General features: G+C 33.9%; 1 protein-coding gene across 1 annotated transcript; it reads left to right on the forward strand.

The window, feature by feature from the left end:
• The first annotated feature begins 888 nt into the window (after positions 1-888).
• On the forward strand, positions 889-20,291 carry LOC120578323 (disease resistance protein RPV1-like). Its single transcript, XM_039831002.1, has 4 exons — positions 889-1,051; positions 15,724-16,291; positions 18,541-19,636; positions 19,893-20,291. The coding sequence occupies exons 1-4, from the start codon at positions 889-891 to the stop codon at positions 20,130-20,132; spliced, it is 2,067 nt and encodes a 688-aa protein (XP_039686936.1). The 3' UTR covers positions 20,133-20,291.
• The last annotated feature ends 3,415 nt before the right edge of the window (positions 20,292-23,706 follow it).

Here is a 23,706-nt window from a genome sequence, read left to right on the forward strand (position 1 = left end):
TACGACGGAGGCATTTGGGCAGCATTAATAGGAGCAACAGTAGCCATGGATTGACCGGCTCCGGCAGACACCATCCCTACTTCCGTTTCTTTCTTCTTGTGGTGTCCGTTACCATACCTTTTTGATGCATTCACGGAGGATTCAGCTTTCTCGAATACAATGATTCCTTCTCTGACGGCTTCTTCCAGACGAGTTCCCATGGTGACCATCTCCGAGAAGTTATTCGGGGCAGCGATGATCATTCTCTCAACATAATCCTTTTTCAAAGTCTTTAGGAATGTCTGGGTCATTTCTTCTTCATCAAGAGCGGGAGTAATGCGGGCAGCTGCCCCCCTCCATCTCTGTGCATATTCACGGAAGCTTTCCTCCTTCTTTTGGGAGAGAGATCTGAGGAATTCCCTGTTTGGCTTCAATCTGGTATTAAACCCATAGTGGCTTTTGAAAGCAGCGGCTAATTCATCAAAGGTATGGACGTCATTTTTGCTCAAGCTAGTGTACCATTCTGCAGCATCTTCCATCAAGCTATCTTGGAAGCAGTGAATCATGAGTGAATCATTGTCTTTGTAGTTACCCATCTTTCGGACATACTTGATGATGTGGTTCTGGGGACAAGTCAGCCCATTGTATCGGTCGAAATCCGGGATCTTGAACTTCTTAGGAACATCCACCTTTGGTACCAAGCAGAGATCATGAGTCTTAAAAGAGTCCCCGCTCCCTCGATTAGCTTTGATTTCATGACGGAGTTCTTTAGCAAGTTCCTCCATCCTTTCTTCCATGGTTTTGATCACGGGGATGTTTCCGTGATGTGTGTTGATGTTAACACCTTGAGGTATGGCATGCACAAGAGGCTCAGTGACAGTTGTCGTTGTCTGAGGCAAAGTAGTATTGATGGAGACAGCGTTTGTTGCAGGAATCGGACCATTGTTAGCAGTACCAGAAGTGCCTGCTGCAGTACTAGGAGTGAAAAACGGTGGAAGTCCATACGAAAACCCAGTCGGCATAACGAAGCGAGCATCAGTAGATGCAGTTGGGATCACACTTGTAGTTATAGGTATAGCTGCGGCTATAGGGATAGCTGTGGCTGATTGTTCCTGGGCGGCTAGCAGAGCAGTCATGGTATCATTGGCCTTAGCCAATTCTTCCCTCAGAGAAGCTAACTCGGTACGGAGCTGAGCATTTTCTTCTTCCATAGCTACCAAATTCTTCTTTCTGTAGAGTCTAGTCCGATGTATTCTGTCAGGTTCGTAAACTTTCCGAGCATGAGCCACCTTTCAATCTGTGGCAGAAGAACCAAGAGGCAGTGAGCACTTGGAAACCTTTTGTCACTTGATGAATGATGCACATGATGCATGATATGTACAAATGCAAATGCAAAAAAAAGTTTCTTTTTTTTTTGGACATCGAAGGATTTTTAGACAAATCAGGAGCTTTGTAAACAATATCTAAACAAGCAAAGCAAAACAAAGTGTTTACAAGGCGAATCCCTTTGAAATACTAAGCCAAGGGAAGACTTTGAAATATAAACAAATAAAACTCAAGCATAGGAAGTGGTGGGATGATCCTCAGACTCCGAATCCGAACCGCAGTATCTAGCATAGAAGTTGCGTCGTCCTCTAGCTCTCTTGGAGTCCCGCATAAGTAACTCATCTTTTTCTTCAAGTTCCCTTCGGACCTTAACCAATTCCCTCTTCAACATCAGGTTCTCATGAGTCTTCTTCTCGTCCTTACCATCCAAAGTCATGATTAGATTCTCAGCTTCATTGTATCGGGCTTTCCACATTTGTTTCTCATGACTCTCCATGGCTAGATGCTCCTGATACATTCCCTGAGTTGTGGGAGGTAGAGGTAAAGGTATAGATGGAGCAGATGCAGACACATATCTCATAGCAGGGTAAGGCATACCAATCTCTTCAGCTCGATTTATTACCCACTGAGTATAGGCCTCATGAGCAATACCGGATCTCACACCCAAATGCTTCACACTCTTCCTACGGACCTTAGACCAAGCCTCTATGAAAGCCTCCCTTTGTCCGGTGGGGGCGTTCAAATAGTAGAAGAACTCTGGAGATGTAGCAAGATTGATGGGCTTTGCCTTCATTGGGAACCCAAACTGTCTCATAGCAAGCTCAGGATTGTAGTTGATTCCCCCACGGGTACCAAGAAGAGGTACATTGAGAAAATCTCCACAACCAGAAATAATTTCCTTAACCTGAGCGGCGGGAGTGATCCAGACCACCTCGTTAGGAGTGAGAGCCATAATCCGCTGTGAGTAGGACCAATTCTCCGAGTTGTCATGGAAAGAGCTCGGAAGGTGAGAAATAAACCACCTATATAGGAGAGGCACGCAGCAAAGGATATACCCACGACCTTTGAGAGTCCGGTCATGGATAGCATGGTATGTGTCAGCTAGCAAGGTAGGAACCGGATTCTTGGAATGGAAGATCTCAATAGCATTCATATCCACAAAGTTGTCGAGATTCGGAAAGAGAATGAGCCCGTAGATAAGTAATGCAAGAATAGCCTCGAGTGTGTCCTGACAAGTGGTTTTGAGATTAGCTTGTTCAAGTAGATACTTTGAAGTGAACCCTCGGACGTGAGACTTGGTAGTAAGATGATTGGAGACATCGGAAGTCTTGAGATAGAGATCCTTAGCAATAACCAAAGGAGTAAGAGAAGTCCCGGGACCGGCGAAAGGTGTCTTCTCAGCTATAGGTGAATCCAATAAGTAGGAATAAGCCTCAAGAGTAGGGACTAACTGGAAATCCGGGAAAGTGAAGCAACGGAAACTCGGGTCATAGAATTGCACTAGAGTGTGCACTAGCTTCTCTTCAACATTGGTCCGGAGAATAGTAAGCAAACCACCATATCGGAATCGGAAACCTGTTTGATTCTTAACCTTGAGTGCCAAATCTCTCAAACTAACCAAATTAACCTCCTTGAACTTGTAGGATTTAGTCTTCTTCATACCTATAATGTTTACAAAGTTTTTAATTTGTCCAATCCTTCGATGAATGCATGAGAGGAAATTTTATGCATGAATGTATGTATGCATGATTGTTTTTTTTTTAATTACAGAGAAAACATGGAGGGTTTGAGATTAAAGTCGAGGAGCCACGGGCGGACACGGTGCCCGGTAAACTAGGGCTTAGGATAATAGTAACCAAGGTTCTAATGAAGTTCCCAAACTGCAACCTCTCTTACGTATATCATGGTAGCGCGGGACAACGTCCGTTCCATGTTTATTCGCAAGAAGGTCTAGTTTGAGTGTAGTATCGCGTGACGACTAAAACTCGAGACAACACTCGGTTTAGCCACCGCACTACGTCCTAAAAAGGGCCAGGGATGGGTTTGGTAACTACGGTCCATAGCATCATCGAACAATTGAAAGCAAAGTGCCTAAGCATGACAACACACGCCGACAATATTACCTTCAAAATGCCTCAGCTATGTGAGATTGATCGCATAACCCAATACACGAGGCAACCCTCGGATCGAATTGTCGATTATATCTCTACCTATTCATAAGTTCACTCAGCCCGGGTATAGGACTTTTGATATTCTCACCCCACACGTCAAACGAAAATAAACAAATATTCACATATGTAAGCAATAAAACAAAGCGTAAACATAAACTACGAAAAACTAGGCGTTACCCGCTTAAAAAAAGTCCCCAGTGAAGTCGCCATTTCTGTTATCGCGATTTTCGGGTGTCAAGTCATTAATTAGGCTTGAACCTTTCAATCTTTAATATTCTCTATTTTTTCTTGGGAAGGGCAAAATTGAGAAAAAAAACCCTTAGAGTCTAAGTTCGGGGGTCGATTTCGCTACGGGAAGGTGTTAGGCACCCGGAACGATTATGGTATTCCATAAGAACCGTTCTCCTAAGTTTATTCTTACGTTTTATTTTTATTGCCTACTTATTGAAAAAAGAAGTTTCATTTGAGTGAAGAATGGGGAAGAGAAGATGATTTAGATTTTATTTTACTTGGCTTGGAGGAGTTTTAACTCATTGCCTACGTACCCTTTTAAGGGATCAAAACCAAACGTAGTTCATTCTCGAAAATTGTTTTCTTTGTTTTTATTGGTTGATTTTAAGTTTCTAAAAAAGGAATTTTGAAGAATGGAGATGAGAGGCCTCAAGGGCATGAGATTTGGAAAATGTGAGGTGGAATTAGCTATTTTGCAAAATAAAGTCTAAGTATGATTAATATTCATTAAGATTTTTACTTAAGAAAATAAAAGGAAAAAAGAGGAGTTTTGACTCCCAATTTGGAAAAAAAGGTTTTCAAGTGAGGTTATTCACATTTTTTTGGGAAAATGATTTTTGTCTAAGTGTTATAAAACCTAAGCATACATCTAAGCATACATCCCCTAATCATGCATCTAGAATATCCATGTGGGGTGTGTGCATGTGTCGGTGCTTGTGTCGGTGTACATCACTTATAGTGTCCATAGTCCTTTACATCGAGTCCTAAATACATGCTATGGTCTTGCAAGAATTTAAAAGATGAATTTAAACTAGCCTAAAATATTACATAACCATTGGAAATTAAAAAAATTGCAAGAAATAAAACCTAATCTAATAGAAATGAGAATGATGTGGTAAGATGCTATGAGATGAGTGAAACATGAGTCAACAATGTTAGCAAAACAAGATGAAAAATGTAACATGAGTGATAGGAAAAAGCAATCAATTGAATATGAAATGAAATGGTAAAGAAATGATGAGAATAACCAAGACATAATGAGAAGAAAAGTTGCTTGAAATGCAAGGAACACACAAATCACACCAAAACAGTAGCACAATCATAAAATCAACATCACATTTAACATAAAATTGCATACTAATTGCTCATAACATGTGCCAAAATTTATGAAGAAAAATATGGCAAGAAATTCACAAAATTAAGCCAAAAAGAACAAATTAATCAAGAAAATAACACCTATATTTTTATCATTTTTTTTAACATGTGAAAAGCATCACAAAAAAAATACCAAAAATGAATTAAAAACAATAGGAATTTTTCTAGAATTTTTGAGGGAAAAATTGAGCAAGTAGGGGTTCAATCAGCAAGAAAATAGGGTGCGAATAGCATAAAATAAGAAAAAATGCAGAAAACCACAAACAGAAACCCAAGCCCAAAATCCATAGATCTGGACGCACAGGAACCGTTGGATTGATCCAGGAATCCAAGACCTAGATCTAAGGGTTGAGAATGAAAGGAGAGAACCAGAAATAAACCGGACCGGTTCAGTGGTTTATATAAAGGCTTTAGGACCGGTTTTTTTCATTCCTTCCTTTCCTTTCTCTCTCTTCTCTCATTCTAGTGAGAGAAGCTCTCACTTCTCTCCTCCCTCTCTCTCTCGCCGGAAACTGCATATGGAGGATGATCTTCATCTTCTCCGGTGAGGTTTGTTCCACCGGCGTGGTGGCCGGCCGCCCAAGGGTGGCGGTGCCGCCGCCGGAGTTTGAACAAACTTCTCCGTTTTCGAAAATTTTTACATTTTTGGATATCCTTTTTCGTTCTAAGCATGAATATGGCACTGGTTTTTGCATGCAAAGCCTGAATCAACGTAGATCTACGCTTTTTGCTCGCGGTTTTGAAAGAAACTTTTTCAAGTTTTTTTTACTTTTTCGAATGGAATCTTTTAGAATTTCGTAGATCTACACTTGATTCGTCTTTGTTGATGTTCTTGGAAAAAAAAGATGAGGTTTGAGTTTTACCTGTGATTTTCTTGGTGATTTCGAACCGAATCTTCAGGAAAACATGAGTTGAATCTTGTTCTGTTGATTCTGGCTTGAGTTCTTGCTGTTCCGATCCTCTCTTCTTCTTCACAGGTTCGACATGTTCATTTTCGTCCCTCTTCTTCGTCTCCGAGAAAGTCTCTGTGATCGTGCTTGAGTTTGCCGCTTTCAGTGGTGAATTCGCACTCGAATTGCAGAGCAACGATTCAATGATGATGATTCCTTGATGAATCTCTGAGAATCAAAGCCATTTCAATGGATTCTGGTTCTGGAAATTTCTAGGGTTTTTGGTTTGTTCTTGGTGATTTTTCTGTTTTGATCTAACAGAAAAGAGAGAGAAAATTGAAATCTGTTTTTTGGTGATGTGTCAATGATTGTGTGGATCTGTGCAGAATAATGTTATTTATAGACTGCCATGTGTATTCCTGGACCAATGGGGAAATGCCATCTGTTTTTGGACTTAGGGACTTTCCTGCAAAAATGAGAAAATTGGAGGACTGGACCGCAATTAAAAAAGGACCTAAATGCAATTAAAAAAAATTTGGACTAAAATGCAAATTAAAATAAAATTAGATTAAAATTGGTAATTTGAAAAAACGTAAAGTGAAACAAAAAATAAAATCAACAAAAGGACTAAAACGAACCAATTACTGACATGAGGTATTTTAAAATACCTTCCTGTCGAAATTTTGACAGGAAAAGACCAAAATGCCCCTAGGGACTAAACTGACCCAAACTGACTCAAATGCAATTTTTGAAATGATTTTTAAACAAAGACTCAACAATGATTTGTACAGACAAGTTGAAAAGACTCAGAGGCAAACACAGGGACTAAAATGGGTTCCACTGCAGGAAATGACCAAAATACCCTTTTGTATGATTTTTTGAAATAAAATGCAAGAAAAAGTAATGCGATGTTTCTGAGAGTTCTTAAATGACTTGTAATGCAAGAAAAGACAGACAGAGGCAGTAAAATACGCTTGAAAATAGAGTAAAGGTTCAGAGTAAAATAACAGAGAATTGACAAATATCAGTGTTAAAAAAAGGAAATTTAAATGAGTATTTTTAGGTCCAAAATCAGGGTATAACAGAGCGTATGAGAATAACTGCCTTCGGGATATGCAGCACATGATTAGGGAGCGGTTAGGGGACAAGTTTATGGTGATCGACGCATGGAGGCGTGTTCTAACGTGGTACGATGCACTGAAGCCAACATGTTCCTTCAGGAGACGTGCCTTAGTCTATCGGGCGTTTAGTCCACCTGTCAGTATTGGATTGGTCTTCTGAACGGTCCAGAACAGGTTCCCCCAAGCAGTTGATGCCTTTATGACGCAACAACCTTAATTGTAAGCGGCGTTCGATTGGACGCCCTTGAATGTTGGTGCCTTCATGAGTTTTTTTGCTTTTGAAAGGATTATCTTGCCATTCCATATCGGGGACGGTGGCGTATTTGATAAGTGAGCGGGAGTAGTTAGCATTTAATACTTTCAAACTGAGAATTTTCGGGTACGATGGCTCTTACGCGTGCATTGCTTGAATATGATTCGTGTCTGAGGCTTCTTTTCAATCGTTGGATCGCGACTTTCAAGTTTCCCTTCATCTGCACCGTTGATTCAAAAGTCTCAGAGCTTATTTAAAGGGGTTTCTTATCGCACTTTTCGTAACCCTTCGATACGTTCGATCGATTTTCTTTTTCCTTCTTTTCTTAATTTTTAGTAACCCTTCGATCACCATAAACTTGTCCCCATAAATTTGAATGAATGAAGGGAAGTGCTAACGTATCGAAGGGTTACGCATGGAGGCGTGTTCTTAATTTTTAGTAACCCTTCGATACGTTTGATAGAGTACATCTATACAATACAAATCCAAATTCGCTAAAAACAAAAAAGGATGAATCTGTGAACAAACTCATAACATCCATGTTAATAGCATAAAACGGCAAAGTACCAATGCCTACAAATATGACTAATATGACTATATCCAAGTCTCCGGAATACTCATGTCTCTGGATCTGCAACATTGACGATGTCAAAGTCATTATCATTGATCGGACCTGCACTTGCTCAAAGCTAATCTTTCAACCTGAATCAAATAAACACCGCACTAAGACGGGAAATAAAAAACACACCGCACAAAGACAGAAAATCAAAACAAACAGAGTCGTTCAGAGACGACAAAATCATAAAAACAAACGAAAGAAAACAAAAAATATGTGAAATCACTTATTTAATTAGGATAGAAGGAAAAACAACTCGGAGGGATGATTTTTGGGTCAAAATTGACCTTAAATCACCCCTCTGACAAGAAAAAGAAGAAGAAAGGGTGACGACTAGGGTTTGAGAAGGAGAGAAGAGAGAGAGAAAGAAAGGGTTGGTGAAATATAACATATTGATTACATTTTTTGTACTTGGTGGTGTTTAATTTTATTATTACAATGGGAAACTGGGTATTTCTCGTAAAATGGGAATTTTCATCCTTAATTATAGGAATCTTTCAATGAATCAATTTCATCTCTTTTGTTTTTTCATTAAAATTTGTGTTCGGGGTGCGGTTTGGATCGGTTTTGAGGCAAAACGTCAACCGATCTAAAATAAAAATTATGTGCGGTTCAGTTCGGTTTGGATAAGTATTCTAAAAAATTCGAACCGAACCGATCCAAATATATGCGGTTTAATTTGGATCGATTTTTGGACATCCATAATGCAAAATATATTTTTTATTTACTCTTTTTTGAAGAATATAAATTTTTTATTAATATTAATATTACACAAACACGGTAAAATAATAGGTTTGATGCAAAATATGTTAAAAAATTTAAAATTATTATATGAAAATTATCGATTAATTTTGAAACATATGGGTGCGGTTATGGTGCATAAGGAAATCCTTATGTACCCTGCATAAATCCAGAAATTGTTTTGGTGTACAACTCACAGAAACTATTTCCACAATAAAATGGTTTTGGCATAATTTTATACAAAACATACTATGATTTATGCATGGTGCTGGAAACCATTAAGTACATCTAATGGTTTTGTAGTACAATTCACAGAAACCAATTCTGGATTTATGCAGGGTGCATAAGGATTTCCTTATACACCATAACCGCAGCCAAACATATGTAGTCATAATAATATAGATTAAATTAGTGCAATATATAAGATTAAAATTTAACAAGCAACATAATAATGCAATATATAATGCTAATAAAAGAATAAATAAGTATTAATATTTATTTTTGCGGTTCGTTTTGGTTTGGTTTTGAAAAAGTGATCCGAAATCCGATCTGATCTTAGCGATTTTTACAAAACAACATCGAAATGCATCCAAATATATTTGGTTTTTTGCGGTTTTGATTTTTTTGGATCGGTTTGCTGTTTTATTTTGGATCGGTTTGGATCTGAACACCCCTAACGGTTAGGGTTTGAGAAGGAGAGAAGAGAGAGAAAGAAAGAAAGGGTTGGTGAAATATAATATATTGATTACATTTTTTGTACTTGGTGGTGTTCAATTGTATTATTACATTGGGAAGCTGGGTATTTCTCGTAAAATGGGAATTTTCATCCTTAATTATAGGAATCTTTTAATGAATCAATTTCTTCTCTTTCGTTTTTTCATTAAAATTCTATCATTCTTTAACACTTCTCATCTCAGACAATGACAAATGATGGTGGTATCTTACGATCCGTCTTAAGATCCTACGATCTACGCTTTTTTTATACCTTAACGATCTTTAGTTGGATCCCGATTTTGACAACCATGATCCAAATTATCAAACTAAATTACATACATATGATTTAATTATAAAATGGATAGAAAAATTAGGACAAAGTGTCTAATTTGGGATAAACAAAAATAAAGTCAAACATAACCCAAAAAAAGTCAAATGTAAATCATTAAAAAAAAATCTTAAGATGATGGCGAGATCGGGGTCAATTCACGTTATAAAAATGTGAAAGTAAGACCAATTGAGAAGAGATGATAACGATCAATGACTTTGGTAATTGAGAAGAGAGAGACGAGTGTATGAGAATATGTGGAAGGAGAAGAAAGATAACTCAGAGAACTTAGTGAGTGTGAGAATATGTAATTAAGATAAACATTCTTTTTATTCAAAAAAAAAAAGGATAAAATAACGAGTTCGAAATATTTCAAGGATCCATATTCCTTTTTTCTATTGTTGGACATATCATTTCTTTTATTTTATTATCAAAATGAACTTATTAAAGGAGACTAAAACATTATTTAAAGAAAAGAGGTTAAAAATTTAGGAGTTTCTACGGTACACCCTTAAATTAAGGTGTACCGGTACATCTGTTTCATAAATCAATAAGTTAACGATCATTTTTATGTAAAAAAAAGCTATTTGTCGACTTTTATATTTTAGAAAATATTATTTCATAAGAAAAAATATCATTTCATTGTTTATAAGAATCATACTAATTAGTTTACATTTTATTGAAAAAATAATAAATATACACTATTATAAGTAATAAAAATTAAAAAAAAGTTGAATTTTGCTTCGCCAACATTTTTGAGAAATAAAATATTGTTATTATAATTGTAAATAATAGAAAATATTTTTTCCTAAAAAAATATAACTCATTAAACTATTAATTTAAATATAGGTGTACCGGTACACTCAAATTTTTCGAGTGTACTATAAAAATTGCCTTAAAAATATAGGATAAAACATATATTTTATTAACCAAATATATAAAAGGCTGGTTACACCAAGCAAGAATGAAGAACAAATTTCCACCCGACAATGAAAACAGGACACTTAAGCATACAGCAAAGGGAATCTTGGCAACATGAAAAAATCATAAGATTTGAGTCTATTATAATTCTGTAAACACAATATCCACAACCTAAAAAATGCATCCACATACATCATTCATTCAAAGAATTTAAAAAGTAGTTTTTATTGCTTATAATAATGACAGGAGGGAGTACATCTTAATTAGGGAGAACTGGATGTGTGTACGCTAGGAACAACTGTAGATCGTGTTAGCTTTCTTTGTGTAGGCGGTCGAATTGGCTTTCTAGGCGGTAAGTGTGGTATGCTTGGAATTCTAATCTCAGGATTCACATAGCTCCTCGAACCGGTGCACCAAACAATAAGAGCTTTAGAGTTGAGGGGTAGTGTGTCCTTATATATATAATATATATTTATATGGGATTTGTTAGAAGACATCCACTAGTCTGTATGACGGTGTTTTTTAGCAAGTTAAAATTAAAAAGTGGATAATTACATCTTGAGATGTTGGTTGTTAGAAGACACCAACTAATTTTTATGAAGGGGATTTTTAGCAACCCACTGTTTACACTGATTTTTGATAAAAAAATCGTTGGTTTAAAAATAGTTACTTGCAAGATCAACCAATAAATCTTAAGAACATATTGTGTTTGTTATTTTCTAGAAATTTAATATGAATTCAATCGAAATTGGTGTAAATAAAGGTAAACGAATTGCTCAAAAGAAACAAGTAAATTGTAAAGACATTTAAGAAAATGAACTTAAATTGCATTGATTGAATATAAATTGGTACACATGTTCATACATTGCAACTTGTGACTCGTTTCTCTCTTCCATGCGCATAATTTGAGTGTAAGTTTTTTGTATGATTGAATTGTGACCCTTTTCCCTTAGAAAAAACTACTATTTATACAAATATAAATAACTACCTAGATTTTTCCCTAAGAGCTTCACTACTAGCGCATCTATCCAAGGTGTGCACAATTCTTGAAATGTTGAAGGGTCGACATAGAATTTGGGAAGAAGCTGGTTTCCATTTTCATGTTCGATGCGAACAAGCTTTTTCTCAATCATGTCTTGTTTTTCACGGATAGGAATATATTGGGTGGATCCCAAGAGTTTGTCTCGGAATGATAGTTTAGGGGTTGGATTAGGAGGTTTCTTTGTGTGAAGTAGGTTAGGGTCACTTTGAGCGGAGAAGACAAAACCAGAACTCATAGTCTCAAAAAAAAAAATTCCTTTAGCTTCTTTGTCAAACTGTTTTTCAATATTGCATACGCTAAAACAATTAAAAATGGAAACTTTTTATTGAAAACAACAATTGTTTATTAAAAAGATACATATTTAATACCCTCTCCGTTCTATAATAACTGCGTCTGCTTTCTGTAAAAAAAATAAAAAAAAAATTTGGCTTTCGCACCGGTTCCGACCCACCAAAGGTGGACGACTAATCCGGCTCATGCGTAGAGGCATGCGCACTGGCCAACGTTGTTCCCCCTGGGAATCGAACTCAGTATTCCCCGGGTACGTCCTTGGAAGGAGCTCCTTGCCACTGGAGCACAAGCAACTTGGTTATAACTGATCATTTGACAAGTTTCAATGCAAACTTACTTTTTTAAACTTCTTAACATACAAGTTTGTATATGATAAAAAAAAAAAAAAAAAAAAGGAAAATGCTAGATATCAAGAATGATTTTATCAAGAAAGATTCAAGAATGACATGACACAATAATCACCCTTAGATTTTTCAGTCTTATTTATTAACCTTTCATAAAAAAAAATGCATGATAGATATTTGGTAAGTGTACCAATAACTATCGAAGTAGTAATAAATATCGTTCCACAAGGACTGTATTAATTCCAATTATAGCAAGTACGTTATTATTTTAGGATATGTAAAAGTTATATTGATTGCCCTAGGCAGATGATTTTTGTATAACAAAAGTAATTAAAGGTTGTTTGAAAGATGATTAAAGAAGGATGATTAAGCCGATGAATCCCCTATTGTTCTATATGAGTAATTACCTCCCTTATTTACTAATTACTATTCATTCTTTACGACAAATTAACAAATTGGTTTTGATCAATCTCTTGAGTCAAAACCCTTTCCTAAGTCATAACCTTTTAATCTCTTAAACCGATTGAATAACTGCGGAAGCGATAAAAGAACGTTAATTCATATGTCATGATTCTCAATTCCTATCTCTAAGTTCCTATGTTGAATCAAACAGAATTACTAATTCATGATTAAAAGCTAGGGTTAATAGTCATTCAATTCCTAATCTCAATTCATATAAATTCAAGAAGCTAGGGTTAATAGTCATACAAGCAATTATATGAAAGCAATAAACACAGGTGATTCTGAATAAAGACTGAATAATATTATTAAATAAGAGAGTATCAACTACTAAATCATATATTACAAAGGTTCATCATGGCTCAATCATACCAAGAGTTTAGCTACTCATGGTTTTACGATTATAAACATACATAAGAGTGAACATACATAAATCCGGACCAACTATGAGTTGATATGAGATTCAGAGCTTGTTCTTCGGTCTTCTGATGTCTTCTATGCTCAAAATCGTCCTTCCAATCGATACCCACATTCTTCGCCGCAACTGGCTTTATATAGAAAGAATTTAGGGTTCCAGAAAAGCCCATTATCGTGCCACGATGTGATCCAATCGTGGCACGATTCCTCCATTAGTCCTACGTGGCAGCAGACAAAACCTAGCATCGTGGCACGTTGCATATTGCTTCGTGCCACGAAATTTCCAGTGCATCAACCTTGTCCCACGTTCATCGATCGTGCCACGAGCAAGCTCCATCGTGGCACGATGCTTCACTCTTGGGAGTTTTTTTTTCATCTTTTTCTCAGTTTCTTCCCTTTGAGCTCTTGTTCCTGTTTTGGTCTGATTTAACCATGATTTACAAGCAGTTGTCTCTCTAGATGTCATAAAAACGACATATACATAACTAAAAACTAGTGTTGATGCAACATAATCAATGCATAATACCCACCACCCCATGATTTCCTGCTAGGCTGAGATTTTATTGGCTAACATTAATTTCAGGACAATTTCTTAATAAAATTTAAGGGGGATTATTCTGCCATATCATTCTTGAATTTTTTTTAATAAAATCTTTCTTGATATTTAACATGATCCTACCTAAAAAAAAACCTTGTTATATAAAGCGAAAACCTTTATCACTAATGTCTCGCGAATTAAACATACTCCAATTAAATTTTGTTATTTGCAGAATACATGAAGGAGTGGTGGAATACACAAACATGTTACTGATTGACCTTGCAATCAATAAATACCAACTTCATTGGAAAATGCTTGAGATTGTTGAGAAACAAATCATTCGCTTGAAGTAGCATTTTCCTTTTAAAAATTTGTTGGTGGAGAGGTTTCGCCCTCACCATTTCTGATCAAAAAGTCTTCATCAAAATCGGAAAAAGTGGTGAATACATTTTTTTTAACTTAATTATACATTAATTTATTATAGGAATGAAAGTGATGATATCAAACATATTGTTGACAGAGTTTCAAATTTGTCTAAGTTTGTCCTACACAGAATGCAAGGAAGAATACCTATGCGAGGAGGTGAATGGATTATTTCATTTTAACTGTATTACATTAAATGCGTGAATTTAGTTTGAAGATTTTTTTGTTTGAGAGAATATAGTTTGAAGCTACACATTTACTTTAGACTTACATGTATTTTTGCTTATGTGAAATATTCATTAATGGTGAGGTGTAGAGCTTATATGACTACACTGACGGACTAAATTTTATTTTATTTTATTTTTTAAAATAGGAAGAAAAAGTGCTTTCAAACCTTTATTTTATTGATTCTACTTTTTTCTTTTATTTTTATTTTAGTGTTTGGGCCGTCCGATCTAGTATCAGATCCGAATGTAGATTCACAATCAGGACTAATATCAGAATCGACAAGGATTCACGACATGTTCTTATATTTTGATTTTCCAAATAAACATGTAATGTTAGTTTTTTTTACGAATAATTTAAGATGGAGGAAGTATTTCAATTTCAAATGAAAGATACATAGAAATTGTATGATGTATTGTACCATGTCAAAAGTGATAGTACTCCCTCCCTCTCCCAATATAAGCTTTTATTGTCTTTCTCAAAAAAATTAAGAAAAATTGTTAATGTAATTAATGTGTCTACTTTGTGTGTTAATTTTATTAAATTATTCTATATTTTTATGTTATTAAATTTATCTCTTCATATTTCAAAACAAATTAATAGAATCAATTAGAGATATTCTTAAAAAATAATAATAAATAAATTTAATAATTTAAAAAAGAAATTATATTTAAAGACATTTTTAACCAAATGCAAGCTTATGATGATGTGAGTCAAGTACCAACAAACAATGTTGATCCAAGACAAGACACTATACGACGACTTGTTCACGCGTAGTACGACTTGTTCACGTGTAGTACGGCTTGCTTTATCACCCTCCATTATTTTTTTGAGCAGTGGAGCAAATGTTTTAAACATTTGAGTCAGAATCCTCTCCATTTTTCTTAAAAAAAAAAATATTCTCTCCATTTATTAATCTCTATATTTCTTTTATTTAGAGAGATAAAAACAAAAAGAAATTTGAAAATAATTAATAGTGGTGGGATCTATTGTGAAAAAGTGGGGTGTTCGGGGTTCAAACACCGACCCTGCATATAATATGCAATATCCCTACCAACTAAGATAAGCTCATGGTGATGTATTTATTTTTCACCAAATGACATTGTTTATTACTTTTAGCTTTGATGTACTGTACCAAGTCAAGTATAGTCAAAATCAGAATTATATATTTTTGGGAGTGAAGATTATGGTGTCCCACAGCTAGCCAATGTTGTAACTAAACTTGACGACCATAAATTGACGACGCAGCTGTTTGCTTCTCACTCTCCATTTATTTGAATAATTGTTCTATAATCGATCTCTCATTTGGTTTTCTAAATTTGTAGTTAGAAAGGTTTCACCAAAATGGGGAAGGAAAAGAACTCCGAGTCTTCCTCATCCATGCCTAATCTTACCTGGGGAACAAATGAAAAATGTATTACATGAATTTAGTTTGAACGCGCACATTGAATAGAATTGAGTTCTTTCAAATCATTTTTTTTTTTAAGAAGCAAATCTTTATTTTATTGATTCTCTTTTTTCTTTTATTTTAATTATAGGGCTGAAATGGCATGTTTTGGAACTAGGCTCTAGTCCAGGACCAATATCAGAATCTGTAAGGATTCATGATGTGTTCTTAAGTTTCAGGGGAGTGGATACTCGTTCTACGTTCGTTTCACATCTATATACAGCTCTTCGAAATGCTGGAATTAAAGTTTTTCAAGACGATAGTGGGCTTCAAAGAGGAGATTACATTTCAACATCATTATTCCGTGCAATTGAAGAGTCTCAAATTTCTTTAATTGTTTTCTCAAAAAACTATGCCAATTCAAAATGGTGTTTGGATGAATTGGAAAAAATAATGAAGTGTTACAGAACCATAGGACAAAAGGTTGTGCCTGTGTTCTACCATTTAGAACCATCTGAAGTGCGCCATCAGACAGGAGAGTTTGGAATATCTTTTCATAGTCTTTTGTATGAACTGCTTCCGCAGACAAGTATGTTTCGAAGCTATAATATAAGATTTTTGACCACCAAAATTTGGAACAAGAAGAAATTTACGCAAGATTGGAGAGAGGCTCTTCGTCAGGCAGCTAGCATTGCAGGGTTTGAAATACTCAAGTCACGGTAATTTCATTCAATAGTTACTTTTCAAATATTTCCATCTTCATTTTCTTCAACAAAAAATATATATCAATCTTCATTGCAATTTTTTGAGGCAACAACAATTTATTTTCTCACACATATATAGACAAAACGAGGGCTCAAATTAGACGGACGGTATGTTTCAACAATGTTACATCTATCAGTATAAGTTTTGTATACAATATTTTCTAAATTTAATTGTTGGATATCAACAAAGTTTTAAATAATAAGTGCGGTCACGTTAAGGATTTAAGGATTTCGGGGATTTCAACTTTTTAGAGGGTGCAGTTATGATGCGTAAGGAAATCCTTATGCACCCTACATAAATCCAGAAATAGTTTTGGAGTACAACTCACAGAAATCATTTCCACAACAAAATGTTTTTGGCATAATTTTATACAAAACATACTATGATTTATGCAGGGTGCTGGAAACCGTTAAATACATCTAATGATTTTGGAGTACAACTCACAAAAACCATTTCTGAATTTATGCAGGGTGCATAAGGAAATCCTTATGCACCATAACCGCAGCCCTTTTTACGATATTGTGTTATAAATTGCGGTGTATTTATTATTATCCACAACATTTCACAAATCTTATTCAACTTATTTATACTGTCATATAATTTTTAATTTTTAATTGTTTCTTAATAAGTTCATAACTATAACTCTTTTCATAATTTTGTAATGAATTTGTTTTTCTAAAGATCAAATTAACCATTAATAAATTCAAATTTTAATTTTTTTTAAGAGATGTGAACATACAAAATCAAATTAGACAACAAATTTAAGGCTAAAGTGCATTTTTCCCCTCATAACTTTCAAAAACTTGCAATTTTGGCCCCTATGTACAAAAACTACAATTTTGGCCCCTTAAGATTTAGCCCCTTTGCATCTTTGGTCCTTTTGGCCAATTTCGACCAGTCAACGTCTATGTGGCATGCCACGTGTGTAATTATTTAATTAAAAAAAATTTAAAATTTGTGCTCCTACCCTTCTCTGCATCACATGTTGTTTTTTTTTTTTTTTTTTAATGTTGGATTGGGATTGAGAGGAAGAAATGAAGATGAAAAAGAAATAAAAGATTGAGATTTAAATTTTTTTTCTGATTTTTTAATTTAATTTTTCATTTATTTAATTTAAAAAATGATTTTTTTAATTAAATAATTACACACGTGGCATGCCATGTAGGCATTGACTGGTCAAAATTGGCCAAAAGGACCAAAGATGCAAAGAGGCTAAATCTTAGGGGGCCAAAATTGTAGTTTTTGTAATAGGGGACCAAAATTGGAACTTTTTGAAAGTTAGGGCGGGGGGGGGGGGAAGTGCACTTTAGCCTAAATTTAATCCCTATCGCTTGTTGTGGCTATAAGAGCATTTCTTTGCGGTATAATAGGGTTTTGTCGCGGTCATTATATTAAAACGGTGTTGGACACTACCTATAGCTTTTTGTTGCGGCCGTTTTCACGTAACTTGCTTATGTATAAAATCTTGTACATCATATAAATCATTCAGATAAATTTTTACATAAATCTAAAATGATTTAATATATTATTGAGATCCGTATTTTTGCATTGAGGGTTTAGAAGGTTGAGGAAGAGGACGACTTAATTTTATTTTTTAAATTATGAACAATATAAAAATGTTAATTTTAAATAAATTAATTATGAGTTAAGTACTATATATTATTTATCATGTTATTTCAATTTAAAAAAACAAATTATATTGTTTGTACGAAAAAAAACAGTAAGTCATCTCCTCCATTTCCTTCCATTTCTAAACCCTCCATCGAAACACATATGTCATACATCTTTAATCTCGATAGGTCTAAAAAATCTATCAAATGATATTTTATTTATGTAAAAAAGTTATTTGGATGATCTATACGATACAAACATACAATCCTACTGTTAGGTTTTGAAAATATGTAGCAAGTAAAAAGATATTGAGCAGGGTAACATTGCTTTAGTTTGAGCCCTCCTACACTCTCTCCCTTCGTATGATAAAAAAAGTTGTATATGAAACAAAGGAAATGTTATTTTACATCTTTTAAAAGTATTTGAATAGATTGTAACTTTCTTTGAGCATAGATATTGATGCTTGCTATTTGTAAACATTTCTATCTTCAACAGACACATCCAACAATAAGTTTTTTACTCAAGTTTCCCCCTACTTTTGACATATCTGAGCATGTATGTCTATATATACGTATACATTCTATTTTTGTAGGAATGAAAGTGAGTATATCAAAGCTATTGTTGACCACATTTCAGACTTGTTGAATAAGACAGACTTGTTTATTTCGGATAACCCTGTGGGAATTCAATCTCGAGTGAAAGATGTGATTAACTGTCTAGACTTCGGATCAAACGGTGTTCAACTAGTAGGGATGTGGGGTATGGGGGGAATTGGCAAAACAACCATTGCAAAAGCTGTTTACAATAAGATTGGCCGCGAGTTTGAAGGTAGGAGCTTCCTTGCAAATATTAGGGAAGTTTGGAAGCAAGATGGTAGACAAATGGGTTTACAAGAACAACTTTTATTTGATATCTGTAAAGAAATAACCAAAATATCATACATTGACAAGGGAAAAAACACATTAAAGGATAAACTTTGCGGTAAAAGAGTACTTATTGTACTTGATGATGTGAGTACCCTAGACCAACTGAATACTTTATGTGCAAGTCGTGAATGGTTTGGCAAAGGGAGTGTAATAATCATCACAACAAGAGATTTGGTTTTACTCAGAGGGAGAGTTGACAGAATATACATAATGACAGTAATGAATGAAAGTGAGTCAATTGAGCTTTTTAGTTGGAATGCATTCAAGCAAGCGAGACCCAAAGTAGATTTTTCTGAAATTTCCATGAATGTGGTTAAGTATTCTGGAGGGTTGCCGCTAGCTCTGGAAGTCCTTGGGCGTTATTTGTTTGCTAGAGGGGTAACAGAATGGCAACGTGTATTGGAGAAACTCAAAAGAATTCCTAATGATCAAGTGCAGAAGAAGTTAAGAATAAGTTATGATGATTTGGAAGATACTGATGAGCAAGAAATATTCCTTGACATAGCTTCTTTCTTAATTGGAATGGACCGAAATGATGTTATACTCATATTAAATGACTGTGGACTTCATGCAGAAATTGGAATAAGCGTCCTTGTTGAGAGAAGCCTTGTGAGTGTTGATGATAAGAACAGGCTTGGAATGCATGATTTGCTGCGAGATATGGGAAGAGGAATTGTTCATGAGGAATCACCAAAGAGTCCTGAGAAGCGTAGCAGGTTGTTGTATCCGGAGGATGTGATTGACGTATTATCAAAACAAACTGTAAGACTTTGTATAATTTTTTTTTTTAAATTTGGATTTAAAGCATTTAAAGATTAAGAATTTAAAAAGAAACATTTATAGTTGTCAGCATCCATTTGTTTTGTTGATTATCATCGAAAATTATTTTGGCTGTTAATTTTTTGTGCTTCATAACTTCTAGCTAGTAACGAATGATTGGTTTCATGGCCAGTTTTATATTCACCTTGATGCTTTAATTTGTGCATGTTTTTGCTTCTTGGTCCATTATATTTCACAGGGAAAAGAAAGTGTTATGGGACTGGCTTTGAAGTTGCCTAAAGCTAATAAATACTGTAAAGCAATGAAAACTTTTAGAGAACGCCAATGTCCATCTTCTGTGGAACGAATCCAGGGTATTACACTTCATGACGCACTTCATTTTAGTTTTTCACACTTCATGACTTATTTTCACTTTTTATATTTATGGCTGAAATTTAAATTAAAAAAAAAATACCGACGATTGAAGTTAAATCTCTAAATAAATTTTATTTGCTTTTAATTAGTGTACACCATTTTGAAAGCTACTTCAACTACTACACCGGTGTAAATGTTTTATTTTCTATTCTCATTCATGGTTAGTGATACATTGTAATTGTTTCTATTTACTTTTTGAAGTCTGACCAAGTTTCTCCATTATATTTTAGTTCATATGAAGAAGTTGAAAGTTCTTAATCTTAGTCATTCTCACAATCTCACAGAAAGCCTTGACTTTTTTATGCTGCCTAATCTTGAAAAGATAGTACTCAAAGATTGTCGGAACTTGACTAAGGTTTCTTATAGCATCGTATATCTCAACAGAGTTCTTCTAATAAATTTGCAAGACTGTGTAAGCCTTTGTAGCCTCCCAAGAAACATCTACGAGTTGAAATCTTTGAAAACTCTCATTCTTTCTGGCTGTAAAAAACTTAAAAAGTTGGAAGAGGACTTGGAACAAATGGAATCTTTAACCACTCTGCTTGCAAATGAAACTGCAATAAAAAAAGTGCCATTTTCAATATTTAGGTCAAAAACTATTTGGTACATTTCTTTGTGCGGCTATGAAGGACTCTTAAGCGATGTAGTTCCATCTATGATTTGGTCTTGGATGTCATCAACAAGTGCACTTTCTTACCTATGCCAAAGAGTTGTAGCCATGTCATTTATTGTTTCATTAGATATACATATACCACATGGTAGTAGTTCCCAGGAACTATCGTCTCTTTTTAGAAGCCTTCAACTTTCTAAAGATGGAAAAATCATTTTCGATTCTTTTTACACCACACTTTCTAAGGATTTGGCATCGACTTCAGCTACTTCACCAGTATCAAAAGATTCCTTAAAGTATCAAAAGAACCGTTTCAGGTATGAAGCTAACCGAACTGAAACAAAGTTATGGTTCGGTTAACCGTTTTCTTACCTATGAACCGAACCGAACCAAAACCAATATTTTGAACCGAAATGCATTTTTTTTTTTATCCTTTTGTGCATTTAATTGTGTTTTTTTTATCCTTTTCAAAATAGCTTATTCGATAAACAACTTATTTTCTGAAAAACAACTTATTCAAAACAACTTATTTTATGCAAAACACCTTATTTTAAAAAACAGCTTATTTTATGAAAAACAACTTATTTTTGAAAACAGATTCTTTTATGAAAAACAGCTTATTCAAAAAAGCTTATTTTGTTAAAAATAGCTTGTTTTGATCTCTTTCTAAAAACAACTTAGTCAAAACAGCTTATTTTATGAAAAACAACTTATTTTTGAAAACAGCTTCTTTTATGAAAAACAGCTTATTCAAAAAAGCTTATTTTATTAAAAATAGCTTGTTTCGATCTCTTTCTAAAAACAACTTATTTAAAACAGCATATTTTAAGCAAAATAACTTATTCAAAACAGCTTATTTTATGCAAAACACCTTATTTTAGAAAACAACTTATTTTATGAAAAACAACTTATTTTTGAAAACAGCTTCTTTTATGAAAAACAGCTTATTCAAAAAAGCTTATTTTATTAAAAATAGCTTGTTTCGATCTCTTTCTAAAAAACGACTTATTATAAAAAACAGCTTATTTAAAATTGCTTATTTTATGCAAAACACCTTATTTTAAAAAACAGCTTATTCAAACAACTTTTTTTTATCAAAACAACTTATTTTAAAACAGCTTATTCAAAACAGCTTATTTTATTTAAAACAACTTATTTTATTCAAAACATAAGTTGTTTTTTGAAAATAAGCTATTTTGAATAAGCTGTTTTTAAAATAAGGTGTTTTTCATAAATTAAGTTGTTTTTTTAAAATAAGTTGTTTTTCAAATAAGCTATTTTGCATAAAATTAGCTGTTTTTTTTTTATTTTTAAAAATAAGTTGTTTTCATAAAATAAGCTGTTTTGAATAAGTTGCTTTTTAAAATAAGGTGTTTTGCATAAAATAAGTTGTTTTGAATAAGTTTTTTTTTAAATAAGCTATTTTGCATAAAATAAGCTGTTTTTCAAATAAGTTGTTTTTTTGAAATAAGTTCTTTTCATAAAATAAGCTATTTTTAAAATAAGGTGTTTTGCATAAAAAAGCTTTTTAAAATAAGCTATTTTAAATAAGTTGTTTTTTTTGGAAAGATCCAACAAAGAGTTCAAGTGGTTTCCTTAAAAAAATAAAAAATAAAAGTTCAAGTGGTTCGGTTCGGTTCAAGATGGTTCGGTTATGGTTCAAGAACTGTTAATAAATTAACGGTTCGGTTCATGAACCATTATAATGGTTCGGTTATTTTTGGTTCGGTTCGGTTCGATTCCCGTGGTTCGGTTCGGTTCATGGTTCTTTTTGCCCACCCCTAATTGGTGTTCTGGCAAATGTAGAGACGAGAATGAGGTAGTGAATAAAAAAGTAATAATTAAATTACCAAAATAATGAGGTAGTGAATAAAAAAGTAGAGACGAGAGAAGACAAACCTGTAAAATGTCTGTGAGATTATTGGTGTTCTAGCAATTCATTCCAATGTAAAATAGATCATACTTTAAGGAATCTTTTGATACTGATGAAGTAGCTGAAGTCGATGCCAAATCCTTAGAAAGTGTGGCGTAAAAAGAATCCAAAATGATTTTTCCATCTTTAGACAGTTGAAGGCTTCTGAAAAGAGACGATAGTTCCTGGGAACTACTACCATGTGGTATATGTATATCTAAAGAAACAATAAATGGTGCTGGGTACCGATTGTAGACACTTGCTAGATACCGATTTAGTACACTCTAATGTGAGTTTTGTTCGGAGAGAAGTCAATGGTGCTGTTCATAGTTTAGCTAAGCAAGCACTATACCATGCTAGTCTCCAAATTCATCGTAACATTCCACATTGTATTTCTACTTTGATTAATAATGAAAAGCTATAAACTTCTTTCTATCAAAAATATAAATAAATAATAGTAATATACTAGTCACTATCGTGGAATATATTAAAATTGCAAACTCATGAACAAATTTTAATAGATTACAAATACAATTATAGCATTTCTGCCTAATAATATAAGATTAAAAATTCAAACATAAATGTTATTTTTATTTGTCATTTTGATCCGCAAATTGTTTTTAATTAGTAAAAGTAGTCTTCAAATATGTTTTTTATGATCAATTTTGTCCAACATTTACTGACATAAAAAACAGTAGAAATATCTGCTATAAAAAAAAATTACGTTAGAAAAATGTTTCGAAAGGACAGTGCCAATACCTCGCACATTAGGATCAAACTGAATTTTTCTATAGTTTCTAATTTAATTGAAATACATCTATTTTTTTACTCATTTTTATTTATATTTTGTAAAACAGTAAAGTATACCCTCCGATCACTATTATAAACTAAAATTAATATTTTAGATTCATTCATTAAATGATGTACGCGATCTATAATAAAATCATATACATCATTAATTGAATAAATCTAAATTTATTTTTTCTTATAATAAATTACACCTTAAATATAAACAGGATAATGATTCATTATTGACATTTGTCACCGAGAAGCCAAACTTAGTTCTCTTTCTGAGTGAGGTAAAAATTGACAATGAGTACTTCATGAGAAATGCTA

Source organism: Medicago truncatula, chromosome 2 (genome assembly GCF_003473485.1).
Source record: "Medicago truncatula cultivar Jemalong A17 chromosome 2, MtrunA17r5.0-ANR, whole genome shotgun sequence".
Lineage (NCBI taxonomy): Eukaryota > Viridiplantae > Streptophyta > Magnoliopsida > Fabales > Fabaceae > Medicago > Medicago truncatula.